We start from the raw sequence: 13,466 nt of genomic DNA, 5'->3' as shown, positions 1-13,466 counted from the left end.
TCCTTAATAGGCCAATAATAGGATTTGTGGAGATAACACTACTTTGATAACTAGAAATAGGAAGGACTTTGAGAAGATTTTTGGAAACTATACCTGCTCAAATCTCTGCATTCCGGGTATCTTTTATCATTATAAAATGTTCCTTCAAAATAAAAGAAGGCTGATTTGTATAGGTCCTACAAGAAAACAGATGGTATTGAGAGAAAGTCAACTATTAACAATTATGAAATTGCTCTAAGTATTAATTCAAAATTTATGTATCATAAAATCACACTAATACAGGTTACAAAAACTGCTGCTACTTTCAATTTTACCCTACTGCTGTTTTAATCACTATGTTTGATTCAAATGTGTATATTCTCCCGAGATTCATGAAAGAAACCCAATTAGAAATCAAATAAACATTATTATTTTATCATATGAATACACAGCAGTAAGTAGTGTTGGATACTAGAACTAAAAACTAAACAAAGTCCTTTCTTTAATGTTTCCCCAGTGATAACAATGATCATCAAGTTATGTTTTTCTGGCATTTTTTGTATTTGCAATGTTTTTACAAAAATTCTCTCTTTATATTTTCAGTAACTCTTAGGCAGACAGAATCTGAATTTCTATTTTTACTCAAGCAATCTTGCCCCAGGTACCATAGTTGTACCACAACTGGTGGGAACCTTCAAGGTTTCTTAACTCATTCTACCACAGCTTCCGTCAAAGGAGTGGCTCTCACTCCTGACTGCAAAATCAAATCACCAAAAAACCAAACACCAAATGTCAACTCGGACTCATTAATTAAGAATCTTTGGGGATCAGTATTTTTCCAAAGCTCTCTAGAAAAAAACATGCAACCAGAGCTGAGAAGCACTCTGTTAAACTGGTCCTTCACCATCTATTTAGACCCCTGGATGAGGGTCAGAAGACCTGAGTTCTTTTCCTTAACCTACCACTTACTAGCTTTGTGATTCTGGTATGTAGCAATCACTTCTCAGATCTGTTTTCTCATCTGTGAAATAAGAATAATAGTATATGCCACGATGTCTTACAGGATTGTGGTGAAGACCAAAAGCAATTTATGTATAGGAGATATATACTTCAGGTACTAAAATAATTTTACCCTAATATTTTATTTTTTTCTCTTACTTCTTTGAAGCTTCCATTTTTCTTTCTTGTCTTCATTCCCCCACTTACAGATCATCTTGTGTTCGCATCAGACACTCTTGTAAGACTGGCTATCTTGTTTCTTCTTGGACCAGTCACTAAATCTCACTCACCCTCTGTTCTCCCATGTAAAATGTGAGTAAAGCCTTTACCTTTCTCATTGGTTGTTATGGAGATTAAAATGTATAATGTACTTAATGTCATATGACCAGCTGCTACAATACAAAATCTGCCACTTAATATACTTCTACACCCTCAAAGAGGTAAGCAGGGTCTGAAATAAAGGTTCTAAATAAATAACTATTGACTTATTTTGGAAACAAAATGAAGTTTAATATATATAATTGTGTTTTACAAAACACTTCCATAAAACCTCATCTTAGGTGATTTAAGCAACTTAATATCTTTTGGCATAATTATTAATTACAAGGTGAACTCTAAAAGAACAAGAATGTTTTCCATTTAAATCAAAAGTCATCCACTAATAAATTTCCCTGGCTGGCATAGTGGCTCACGCCTGTAATCCCAGCACTTTGGGAGGCCGAGGTGGGCAGATCACCTGAGGTTGGGAGTTCGAGACCAGCCTGACCAACATGGAGAAACTCCATCTCTACTAAAAATACAAAAATAGCTGGGCATGGTTGTGCACGCCTGTAATCCCAGTTACTCAGGGGGCTGAAGCAGGAGAATCGCTTGAACCCAAGAGGCAGAGGATGCTGTGAGCCAAGACCGCGCGCCATTGCACTCCAGCCTGGGCAGCAAGAGCAAAACTCTGTCTCGAAAAAAAAATAGAAGAGACAGAAACAATATAACAGTAGATATGTAAATATTTTAAAATACAATTATGGGTTATTTAATCCCTGCTTAGAAAACTTCGGAAGGTATCAGCACCAATGTACAGACCAAGTAAATTGACAAAGCCTGATTAAAACCTTCTCCTGGGCAACACAGTGAGTTGTTGCCCAGACTGCACTTGATCAAAAACAGACAAACATTCTCCAGGGCTTCCTGAAGGTAAGACTGATTCCCAGATCTGACTCAAATTGCTCTGAGCAATGTTCAGATGGTCGGAATGAAGAGGATAAATTCAGATTTTTCTTCTTAGATTGATCTTATTATTTAACAGTTACATCTTATGTTTTTTTTGACAAGATTAACTTTGCAGAAGATTGCCACTGCTGCTTTAAAGAAAAGATAAATCTTGGCCAGGCGCAGTGGCTCACGCCTTGTAATCCCAGCACTTTAGGAGGCTGAGGTGGGTGCATCACCTGAGGTCGGTAGTTCGGACCATCCTGGCCAACATGCTAAAACACCGTCTCTACTAGCCGGGCATGGTGGCTCATGCCTGTAATCCCAGCACTTTAGGAGGCTGAGGCAGGTGGATCACCTGAGGTCAGGAGTTCGAGACCAGCCTGGCCAACATGGTGAAACCCCGTTTCTACTAAAAATACAAAAATTAACTGGGTGCAGTGGGGCTACCTGTAATCCCAGCTACTTGGAAGGCTGAAGCATGAGAATCATTTGAAACTGGGAGGTGAAGGTTGCAGTGAGCCGAGATTGCATCACTGCACCCCAGCCTGGGCAACAGAGCCCCATCTAAAAAATAAATAAAATAAATAAAATAAAATAAAATAAATAAATCTCGTATTTCCTGGTTCGCATAAAATTTTGAAATTCTACTTTTCTTTTTATCCTAATGTTTCTCTCCAAAAGCACTAAGATGGCAACCCTGAAGAACCTAAATATCTAAAAACCATTTTTAGCCTGTGGAGCAGACACACACGCATTACACTGAATCAGCATACTGAAATATACACTACAATGGACAAATGAAAAGGTGCCAGGGTAAAAAAGAAAGGAGTCAAGAAAACTTGTATATAATTGGTGAGTTTTGAGCTGGGTTTGGAAATCTGAGAATGAACTCACAAAATGGATGGAAGGAAGGAAAGGGCTTCCTACCATGTTCAAATACTCAGAAACATGAAAAAGTATGGTACACTGATGAAAATACACAAATTCACTATGGATGAATAAGGTGTAAAGGCAGTAAGTGAACAGTACAGAAAGTTAATTTGGGAATCATCATTATAAAAGGTCTTATATGTCAGCCTAGGGAGGAAAAAAAAAAAAAGCTAACATTAAACCTAAGTTATACCAACATTTATGTGGCTGGTGGAACAGGAACCAGGAAAAAAGGAGATTGTATTGGTTCCTCTCCAAACACTGTCTCCATCCTTGTTGTTCCAAATATCTTTTTACTTATCTCTAGGAGATGCTATCCCTCCCCTGAAATGGCCCTGTAAACCTGAGGCCCTCTGCCAGAGTTGTAGCAGGTATAGTTCAATCCTGCCCTATGATGAAATGTGGAAGGGATCAAGGCCCTCCTGCTTTATTAGGTAAACGATCCTTTCTGAAAACATTGTGGGTAGCCAGTCTACCACACTGCTCCTTTCCATCCTTATGGTATGCAGGACTTCTCTTTCCTTTTGAGAGCAACACATTGGGGAAACACCAGCAAGGACCAACTTTATATGGTCTCTCCTTGTTTGGTACTGGTCCTTGGGCAGCGAAAGGCAAAGAATGGGTGCTAACTATTAAGGCTCTCAGGTCGACTCCAGCCTTTTGCTGGGGGCAATTACGACAGATCGCAACGCTGACAGAGCTTAAAACAAGAGTGAATGAACAGCAAAGTCATATGCTACAGTGAGGTCAAGTTATATAAAAATGGAAAAGTGACCAACTGCTTAGAAAATTAGGTGGTCACTATTAGCCCAGAAGGAAAAGTCTCCATACAATAGTTTAGAAACAAATGAGAGATGAAGAAATCAAAACAGAGTCTAGCCTCTTCTTTGGAAAAGTTCCAGTGATAAAGGGAAAAAATGAGATAGTGTAGTAGCTTGATGGAATCCCACAGGAGAAGAAAAGGATTTACTGGGACATTTATGAACCTGCTAGAGTAATCACTATTTTCTTAGCTTGCTATTTCCTTTTGTTTTATGGGAGGAAATCACCTTACTTTGCTGATGTGCTCAGGGGCTTGGTCAGGAGTGTTGCTGAATTCACCACCAATCTGGAGGTCACTGACACAGCGAATTGAATCCCTCAGTTCTGTGAGCTTTTGACTGCCCAACACCAGCATTGTTTGGTATGGTTTGTGTTCTTTGTGCTAAAAGTCAAAGAATAAATAAGTGTTCATTTAGAGACAAAGCAATAAAACTACAAATCCTGTCATGACTAGAACAAAACTAAATTGCTGATTTTCTTAAGTTTCTTTTTTTTTTTTTTTTTTTTTTGAGATGGGGTCTTGCTCTGCCGCCCAGGCTGGAGTGCAGTGGCACAATCTTGGCTCACTGCAAGCTCCACCTCCCAGGTTCACGCCATTCTCCTGCCTTAGCCTCCTGAGTAGCTGAGACTACAGGCACCTGCCATCACGCCCGGCTAAATTTTTGTGTTTTTAGTAGATACAGGGTTTCACCATGTTAACCAGGATGGTCTCGATCTCCTGATCTCAAGATCTGCCTGCCTCGGCCTCCCAAAGTGCTGGGATTACAGGCGTGAGCCACTGTGCCCAGCCAGTTTTCTTAAGTTTAAATTGTCCCCATAACTTGATGTTCTATATTTTCACATCCAATAATTATAAGGCCAAACTAATGGTCAAAATTCAGAGTGGCTCCCCTGTAATCCAGAGCCACTCTGAAACCACCTCCTTTATCACACAACAAGCCACTATTTCCCTCAACCTGGTATTCCCCCAACCTCAATCCACCCAGGGCCCAGCACCAGGCTACAAGGGACAGCCCCTCTGCCCCCAAACCTACTGGAATTATTCAAATTAGCCAATCCTAAACTGTTTACTCTTCCCTACCTTGTCTTTCCCACAGAAATCCCAATAAAAACTGTGGTCTATGCCTTCCCCTCTCCCCTTTCAGCCTCCTGACTAAGAAGAATGGTGCTTCTTCCTGTGGCCCTACATGGTATGCGCCCTCCTCTAAGGAAATGTAATAAAAATCTTCTTTCAAAGGCATTACAGCCTCTCCATGTCATCACTCAGTCACCTCCGTAAATCAGAATAGTATGGAATGGCCAAGCACAGTGGCTCATGCCTGTAATCCCAACACTTTGGGAGGCCGAAGCAGGAGGATTGCTTGAGCTTAGAAGTTCAAGATCAACCTGGGCAACATAGAAAAACCCCATCTCTACAAAAAATTTAAAAGTTAGCTGGGCTTTGTGATACATGCTTGTAGTCCTAGCTACTTGGGAGGCTGGGGCAGGAGGATTACTCGAGCAAAGATGCAGTGAGCTGCGACTGTACCGCTGCACTCCAACCTAGGCAATGGAGCAAGGCCCTGTCTCAAAAACAAACAAACAAGCAAACAAAAATCCCATAGGTACAACCGACATACTTAGCCATGGAAATTTTCTGGTTTAAACTAAAGCTTATAATCAAGATGATACCAAACTGACATGAGCATTAACAGTCACTGGAAAATAACTTCATTTAGCAAGACTGTCTTAAAATTTCCTAAAAGTTACTTCATTGAGGTCAGGCAATCTATACTGCAACCTAAGGTTATAAACCCAGATGCATTACTTTGGTTTGGTTTGTTTTTATGACTGGTCATTTGGGATCTTTTTTGCGGGGAAAGGGGGCGGTGGAGGGAGCAGAGTCTCATTTTGTCACCTAGGCTGGAGTGCCATGGCATGATCTTGGTTCACTGCAGCCTTGACCTCCCGGGCTCAAGCAATCCTCCCTAGTAGGTGGGACTACAGGCACAAACCGCCACACCTAGCTAGTTTTTGTATTTTTTGTAGAGATGAGGTTTTGCCACATTGCCCAGGCTGGTCTTGAACTCCTGAGCTCAAGTGATCAGCCCACCTCAGCCTTCCAAAGGTGCTGAGGATATAGGTGTGGCCCATTACACCTGGCCAGCAATTTGAGATCTTAATTAAATAAGATAATTAGTACTAACTACATCCCAGATGCTTCGTAAAAGCCTATTTATTCGTAAGTGCAATTTCTATATATTAATATTTCAATGACAACTCATCAGAATTTATGACACATCTATTTAAGGAATCAAGAATATATACACTCTGGGCTAGGAAAGAGTTCTTTCTCCTAAGAGAGTCTTGGATACCCTTGACTTAATAACGTTCTGTATTTTCATCAAAGAGTCATCTCTGGTCAGTTCAATAACTTCCCAAGTATTCTAAATTAGTGAACATAGGTCACTCCATTCCTCTGTTAGCCACCTATTCTGCAAAAATCTCTCAAGAATTTGTAGAATTAGAATCATTATGGATTTACATATACTTTCAGTTGCTTCTAGTGTAGAAATCAGGCATATATTTCAATACTATAGCTGTAATCCTGTTGGATCGAGAGATTGTTTGAAATTTGACCTTATTTCCAATATTCCTTATTAGAACAGATGACACAAGATTACAGATTGTCAACTCTAAAAAGAAAATGTCAAATAGGCAGCATATACTTGCATTTATTAGACAAAATCTCACTCTGTCTCCTAGGCTGAAGTTCAGTGGTGCAATCAGCTCGCTTGCAACCTTGAATTCCTAGGCTCAAGTGATCCTCCCACCTCAGCCTCCCAAGTAGTTGGGACTACAGATATGCACCACCATGCCTAGCTAATTTTTCTGATTTTTAGTAGAGACAAGGTCTCACTATGTTAGCCAGATGGGTCTCAAACTCCTGGCCTCAAGTGATCCTCCCACCGTGGCCTCCCAAAGCGCTGAGATTACAGGCATGAGTCACCATGCCCAGAGCATTTATTTTTTAACGTAAGCATAGGGACATGACTCTTCAAATAATTAAACACTTGTACAAAAGTTACTATTATCCATGAAATCCAAAAGGTTTTACTACTTACCTTATGAAATATAACAGGGTACAGGATATTCACAGACAGGATAAGCTCCCCTTCTTCAATCATGTCTGCTGAATTTTCAGGCTTTTTTCCTATGGCATGTGACTCCTGAAGAAAGAAAAAGAGACAGTGAAATCAGATACTATAACTCAGGTAAGATGCAGTGTGGTACAATGGCTCTCAGCAAGGGACTGAGTCAAGCAGCCTTGGGTTTGAAGCCTAATTATACTCCAGGAAAATTGTTAAGACATCTCTAAGCTTTAGTTTCATCTTCTTTCAATAAACAAACAAAACCAGAAAATACTTACTTTACAAAACTGTTGCTGGGAATGTGTACATAATGCATCTAATAAGATGTGTGGTACTGAATACTTAGCAGTTGATGAGCAAACAGGAGTATCAACTAATGTTGGTATAACACTGGCATTTCCAATTATATTTTTACATTCCTTATCAAATATTCCTATGAAAGCTATTTTACAGATAAAGCTCACAGGTTCAGTGATTTACTCAAGGTCATACCAGAGAGTTAGGATGCAAATACAGATTTGTTTGGCTCTAAACCCCATGCTTTTTATAACACCATGACATCTTTAATATATTTTGATCTTTTATGTGTGCTGAATTAATATAAAACAGGGGCCAGGCTGAACTGGTTTAGATGCAGGATGTTTTAAAAATAAGTGGGAATGATGTCACAAAATAGAGTAGGCAGCTCCAGGGCTCAGTCCCTCTAACAGAAGCAACCCGTAAGCTGGAATGAAAGACTGGAATAAACTACTTTGGAACTCTGGAACTTAATGGGACACTTATAACAATCAGGGGAGTGTTTGATGAAGGGAGAAGTTGCTGCTTTTTATTAGTAAGCACTGTGTGCAAATCAACTACCACCCTCACTCCTTCACCCCTCTGTTGATGAGACAGCAGCCTGAATTCCTGGAGAAGCTGGCTGGTGCCAGGGCAGACAGTGAGGACCTGTTCTCTAAGAACTGGGGATTGTATGTTCTGGTTGGTGTGGTGATACCGAGTGCCTGGCCCAGATACGTGCATTGGTTTTGACCCTCTTGGTGGCAGCAGCTTCCCCCAGCAGGATCTATATTGGAAGACTTAGAGACAAGATGCCTTTTTTCTTTTTGGAGCCAGGTATTTAAGGAAATCTTTGTCAGATCACTGACTGACCACAGAGATAATGAAACAGAAACATCAGTGACCACGTACAGTAAGTAATACACATGCTGCAATAATTGTTTGGAAAAGTCACAGGCAACTCCAGCAATGCACAAGAAAAAATATACCTAGAATGTCTAGTTCTCAACAAAAACATATAAAACACACGAAAGAGGAAAGTATGGACAATTCTTAGGAAAATAAGAATTTGACAAAACCAACCTTGAGGAGGCCCAGACACTGGAATTACTAGTCAAAGTGTCAATTAATTATTCCTACAGGCAATAACTACATTCACATATAAATAAAAGTCCACTAAACAAAGATGTTAAAGCAACTGACTTAAATGTGCTCAACGAGTACCCCAGAAATTTGTACAATTCATTATGTATCAACTTTAAAAATGTGTTCAATCAGCTAAAGGAAACCACAAATACTTAAAGAAAATCAGATTCCTCATAAGATTAACAGCAGTTTTCTCATCAGAAGCCATGGAGGTAAGAAACCAGAGAATGGGCAGATAGACAGATGAACTGACTGATTTTTAAAATCTATCTATCTGTGTAGCCTAGGTTGGCCTCAACCTCGGGATCAAGTGCTCCTTCTGCCTCAGCCTTGTGATAACTGAGACTATGGGAACCCACTACTGTGTTCAGCTTTTAATTTTTTTTACCTCTGGATGACATATTTAACCCCATGAAAGAAAAAAAAAAATCCTGTTAACCACGAATTCTGTACTTGGCAAAACTATCCTTCAGGAATGAAGGAGAAATTAAGCCATTTGCAGATAAACAAAAGCTAGGGGAATTAATTACTACCAGTAGACGTGACCTGTAAGAAGTGTTAAAGAGGATTCTTCAGGCTGAAATGAAAAGACATTAGGCAGTAAACTGAAGCCATAAGAAGAAATAAAGAATACTGCTAAAGGGAACTACATAGGTAAATATAGAAGCCAGTATCACTGTACTTTTGGTTTGTAACTCACTCCTCTATGATTTTTCTGTTTTTCCAATATAATTGCAAAATAAATGGATTAAACAATACTTACAAGGTTATGTTAATGGACACCCAATATATAAAGACATGATCTGTGACAACCCAAAGAGGGACAGACAAAGATGTGGAAGCAGAGTATTTGAATACTATGGAAACAAAACTGACATAAATGCTCAACAATCATGGGATGATGCCCCAATAAACCCCATAAATAAAAAACATCACAAGTGGAAAATGCATTTAAGACCCCAATAAACCCATCATAAAAACACCCTAAGTCAAACCACTGTAGGCTGAGGACTGTCTGTATAAAAGGAAGTTGTTTCAATTTTAAGACTTAATTGTAATCCTAGCTGGGCACAGTGTTTCACACCTGTAATCCCAGCACTTTGGGAGACTGAGGCAGGCGGATCACTTGAGGTTAGGAGTTCCAGACTAGCCTGGCCAACATGGTGAAACCCTGCCTCTACAAAAATACAAAGATTAGCCAGGTGGGTGCTTGTAGTCCCAGCTACTCGGGAGGCTGAGGCACAAGATTCACTTGAACCGGGAAACAGAAACTGCAGTGAGCCAAGATCAGGCCACTGCACTCCAGCCTGGGCGACAGACTGAGACTCTGTCTCAAAGAAAAAAAAGTAATCCTTAAGTTACAGAAAAATAAGATGTTTTCACATGTGTTTGTAGTCCCAGCTATCAGAAAACTGATGTGGGAGAGTCACTTGAGCCTAAGAGTTTGAGGCCAGCCTGGGGAACATAGCAAGACCCCATCTCTAAAAACAAAATTTTTTTAAGGTTTCAATAGACAAAGAAAGATATTATACATTGGGAAAAGCCGCCATCCAGCAAGAAGATATATACATATACAATTACAAACTTATATACAGCTAACAGAACTCTAAAATTTAAGAAGCATGGGAGACCAAGGTGGGCAGATTGCTTGAGTCCAGGAGTTCAAGATCAGCCTGGGCAACATGGCAAAACGCCATCTCTACAAAGAATACAAAAACTTAGCTCAGCATGGTGGCATACGTTTATAGTCCTGTCTACTCGGGAGGTGGAGGTGGGAGGATAACTTGAGCACAGGAAGTTGAGGTAGCAATGTGCAGTGATGGCGCCACCACACTCCAGCCTGGGCAACAGAGCAAGACCCTGTCTCAAAAAACTTAAGTAAAATAAAATATATGAAGCAAAAAGCCAAGAGAATTGAAGAAATAGACAGTTCTATGGTAATAGTTGGAGACTTTAATATCCCACTTTCAATAACGAGTAGAACAACTAGACAGAAGATCAATAAAGAAACAGGAGACTTGAACAACTGGAACAATTAGACCTAACAGATATACAAAGAACTCTCCATCCAACAACAGCTGAATACAGGTTCTTCTCAAGTGCATATGAACCATTCTCCAGGATAAATCAACAAATCTTAAATTAAAAAAAATTAAAGTAATAAAGGTATCTTTTCTGATCATAAGTATTAGAAATCAGTAACAGGAGGAAAATAGGAAAATTCACAAGTATGTGGAAATTTAACAACACACTCTTGACAAAAATCACAGCACAGGAAACTTAGGGAGATGCAGTAAAAAGAGTGATTTTAAAAAGTTATAGCTGTATAACTTTATATAAAAAGAACAATCTCAATAACTAGATAAGGAATTAAAAAGAATAAACTAAACCCAAAGCTAGCAAAAAAAAATGGAAATTATAAAGATGAGTGGAGACAAATGAAACAGAAGAGAAAATATAGAAAAATCAATAAAAACAAAAACTGGTTCTTTGAAAACATCGAATTTGACAAACTTTTACTGCACTGATTAAGAAAAAAGAAGACTCAAATTACTAAAATGAGAAGTAAAAGTGGAGACATTACTACTGATTTTACAGGAAAAAAAGGATTAGAAGACAAAACTATGAACTACTGTTTGCCAACAAACTGGATAATCTCGATGAAAAGGACAAAACCCTGGAAACATACAAACTATCAAAAGTGATTCAAAAAGAAACAAAAAATCTAAGTAGACATGTAACAAGTAAGGAGGTTGAATCAGCAATGAAAAACCTCCCAAAAAAGAAAAGTTATCAGAACCAGATGACTTCACTGGTAAATTCTACGAAATATTAAAAGAAGAATTAATATCAGAGTTTCTCAAACTCTTTCAGAAAATTTGAAAAGCAGTAAACACTCCTAACTCATTCTATGAGACCAGCATTATCTTGACACCACAGTGAGAAAAAGACACTACGGGAAAACTACAGGCCAATATCCCTTTATAAATAGGAATGCAATAATCTCAACAAAATACTAGCAAAGCAAATTCAGAGCCATATTAAAAGGATTTTGTCAAATGCGTTAATTTTTGTGAATTTTCCAACTTTTCTTCTGTTTATAAGAAAAGGTACTTTTCATGATTACAATTTTTACTGAATTCCACAACCAAGTGGAATTTATTTATCCTCAAAATGCAAGGGTAATTTAACATTAGCAAGTCAATCAATATAATACACCACACTAATGGAATCATGAGGAAAAAAAAAACAGATCATGACCTCAATTGACACAGAAAAGCATTTGACAAAAATCTAATACCCTTTCATGATAAAAACACTAAATAAAATAGGAACAGGGCTGGGTGCAGTGGCTCATGTCTGTAATCCCAGCAATTTGAGAGGCCAAGGTGGGTGGATCACCTGAGGTCAGGAGTTCAAGACCAGCCTGGCCAACATGGTGAAACTCCGTCTCTACTAAAAATACAAAAAGTAGCCAGGCATGGTGATGGGTGCCTGTAGTCCCAGCTACTTGGGAGGCTGAGGCAGAGGTTGCAGTGAGCCGAGATTGCGCCACTGCACTCAGCCTGGGCGACAAAGCGAGACTCTGTCTCAAAAAAAAAAAAAAAAAAAGGAATTAGGAAAACAATTTCACTTACTATTAATAGCATTCAAAAGAATAAAATATTTAGGATAAATTTAACCTTTAACCAAGGAAGTGAAAGGGTTGTATACATAAAAAGTATAAAACACTGCTGATAGGCCAGGCACGGTGGCTCACGCCTGTATCCCAGCACTTTGGGAGGCCGAGGCGGGTGGATCACCTGAGGTTGGGAGTTTGATACCAGCCTCACCAACACAGAGAAACCCTGTTTCTACTGAAAATACAAAAAATTAGCCAGGCGTGGTGGCACGCACCTGTAATCCCAGCTACTCAGGAGGCTGAGGCAGGAGAATCGCTTGAACCTGGGAGGCGGAGGTTGCGGTGAGCCACAATCGCGCCATTGCACTCCAGCCTTGGCAACAAGAGCAAAACTTAGTCTCAAAACAAACAAACAAACAAAAAAAAAACTGCTGAAAGAAATTAAGTATCTAAATAAATGGAAAGAAATCTCATTCATGGATTGGAAGACTTGATATCATTAAGATCTCAATACTCCCCAAAGTAATCTACAGGTTCAATGCAATCTTTATCAAAATCCCAATGGCATTTTTTCCAAAAATAGAAACACCCATCCTAAAATTCATAGGGAATTTCAAGGGACTCTGAATAGTCAAAACAATCTTGAGTAACATGAACAAAGCTGGATTTTGAAATCATACTCCCTGATTTCAAAATTTACTACAAAGCCAAAGTAATTAAAACAGAGTAGTTCTAGGTTAGAATAGACATCTAGACCAACAGGATGTAACAATGAAACTTATATGGTCAACTGACTTTGGACAAAAGTGCCAAGATCATTCACTAGGGAAAGGACAGTCTGGAAAAATTAGATAGCTATATGCAAAAGAACGAAGTCAAACCCTTACCTTACATCATATAGAAAAATCAACTCAGAAGTGGATCAAAGACAAACTTAGGAGCTAAAGCTATAAAACTCCTAGAAGAAAACATATGGGAAAGTCTTTGTGATGCTGCATTAGGCAATGTTTTAAGTATGACATCAAAAACAAGGACAACAAAAGAAAAAGAAAAACTGTACTTCATCAAATTTAAAAACTTTTCTACATCCAATAACATTATCAAGAAAGTAAAAAGGTTGGGTGTGGCTGCTCACACCTGTAATTCCAGCACTTTGAGAGGCCGAGGCGCATCGATCACCTGAGGTCAGGAGTTCGAGACCAGCCTGGCCAACATGGTGAAACCCCATCTCTACTAAAAACACAAAAATTAGCTGGGAGTGGGCCGGGCGCGGTGGCTCAAGCCTGTAATCCCAGCACTTTGGGAGGCCGAGACGGGCGGATCACGAGGTCAGGAGATCAAGACCATCCTGG

At 39.2% G+C, this 13,466-nt stretch overlaps 1 protein-coding gene across 1 annotated transcript in view; it reads right to left on the bottom strand.

The window, feature by feature from the left end:
• Positions 1-13,466, bottom strand: part of SNAPC3 (small nuclear RNA activating complex, polypeptide 3, 50kDa) — a 41,423-nt gene that overhangs the window by 10,740 nt on the left and 17,217 nt on the right. Inside the window, exons 4-6 of the mRNA XM_011990855.1 lie at positions 7,044-7,148; positions 4,172-4,321; positions 94-176 (exon numbers count right to left, since the gene is read on the bottom strand). Of these exons, the coding sequence (XP_011846245.1) occupies positions 94-176; positions 4,172-4,321; positions 7,044-7,148 (338 nt within the window). The remainder of the gene's footprint in view (positions 1-93; positions 177-4,171; positions 4,322-7,043; positions 7,149-13,466) is intronic.

Source organism: Mandrillus leucophaeus, unplaced genomic scaffold (genome assembly GCF_000951045.1).
Source record: "Mandrillus leucophaeus isolate KB7577 unplaced genomic scaffold, Mleu.le_1.0 Scaffold384, whole genome shotgun sequence".
Lineage (NCBI taxonomy): Eukaryota > Metazoa > Chordata > Mammalia > Primates > Cercopithecidae > Mandrillus > Mandrillus leucophaeus.
The sequence above is the reverse complement of the archived record's forward strand: the minus strand, read 5'-3'. Positions and strand labels throughout refer to the sequence as shown.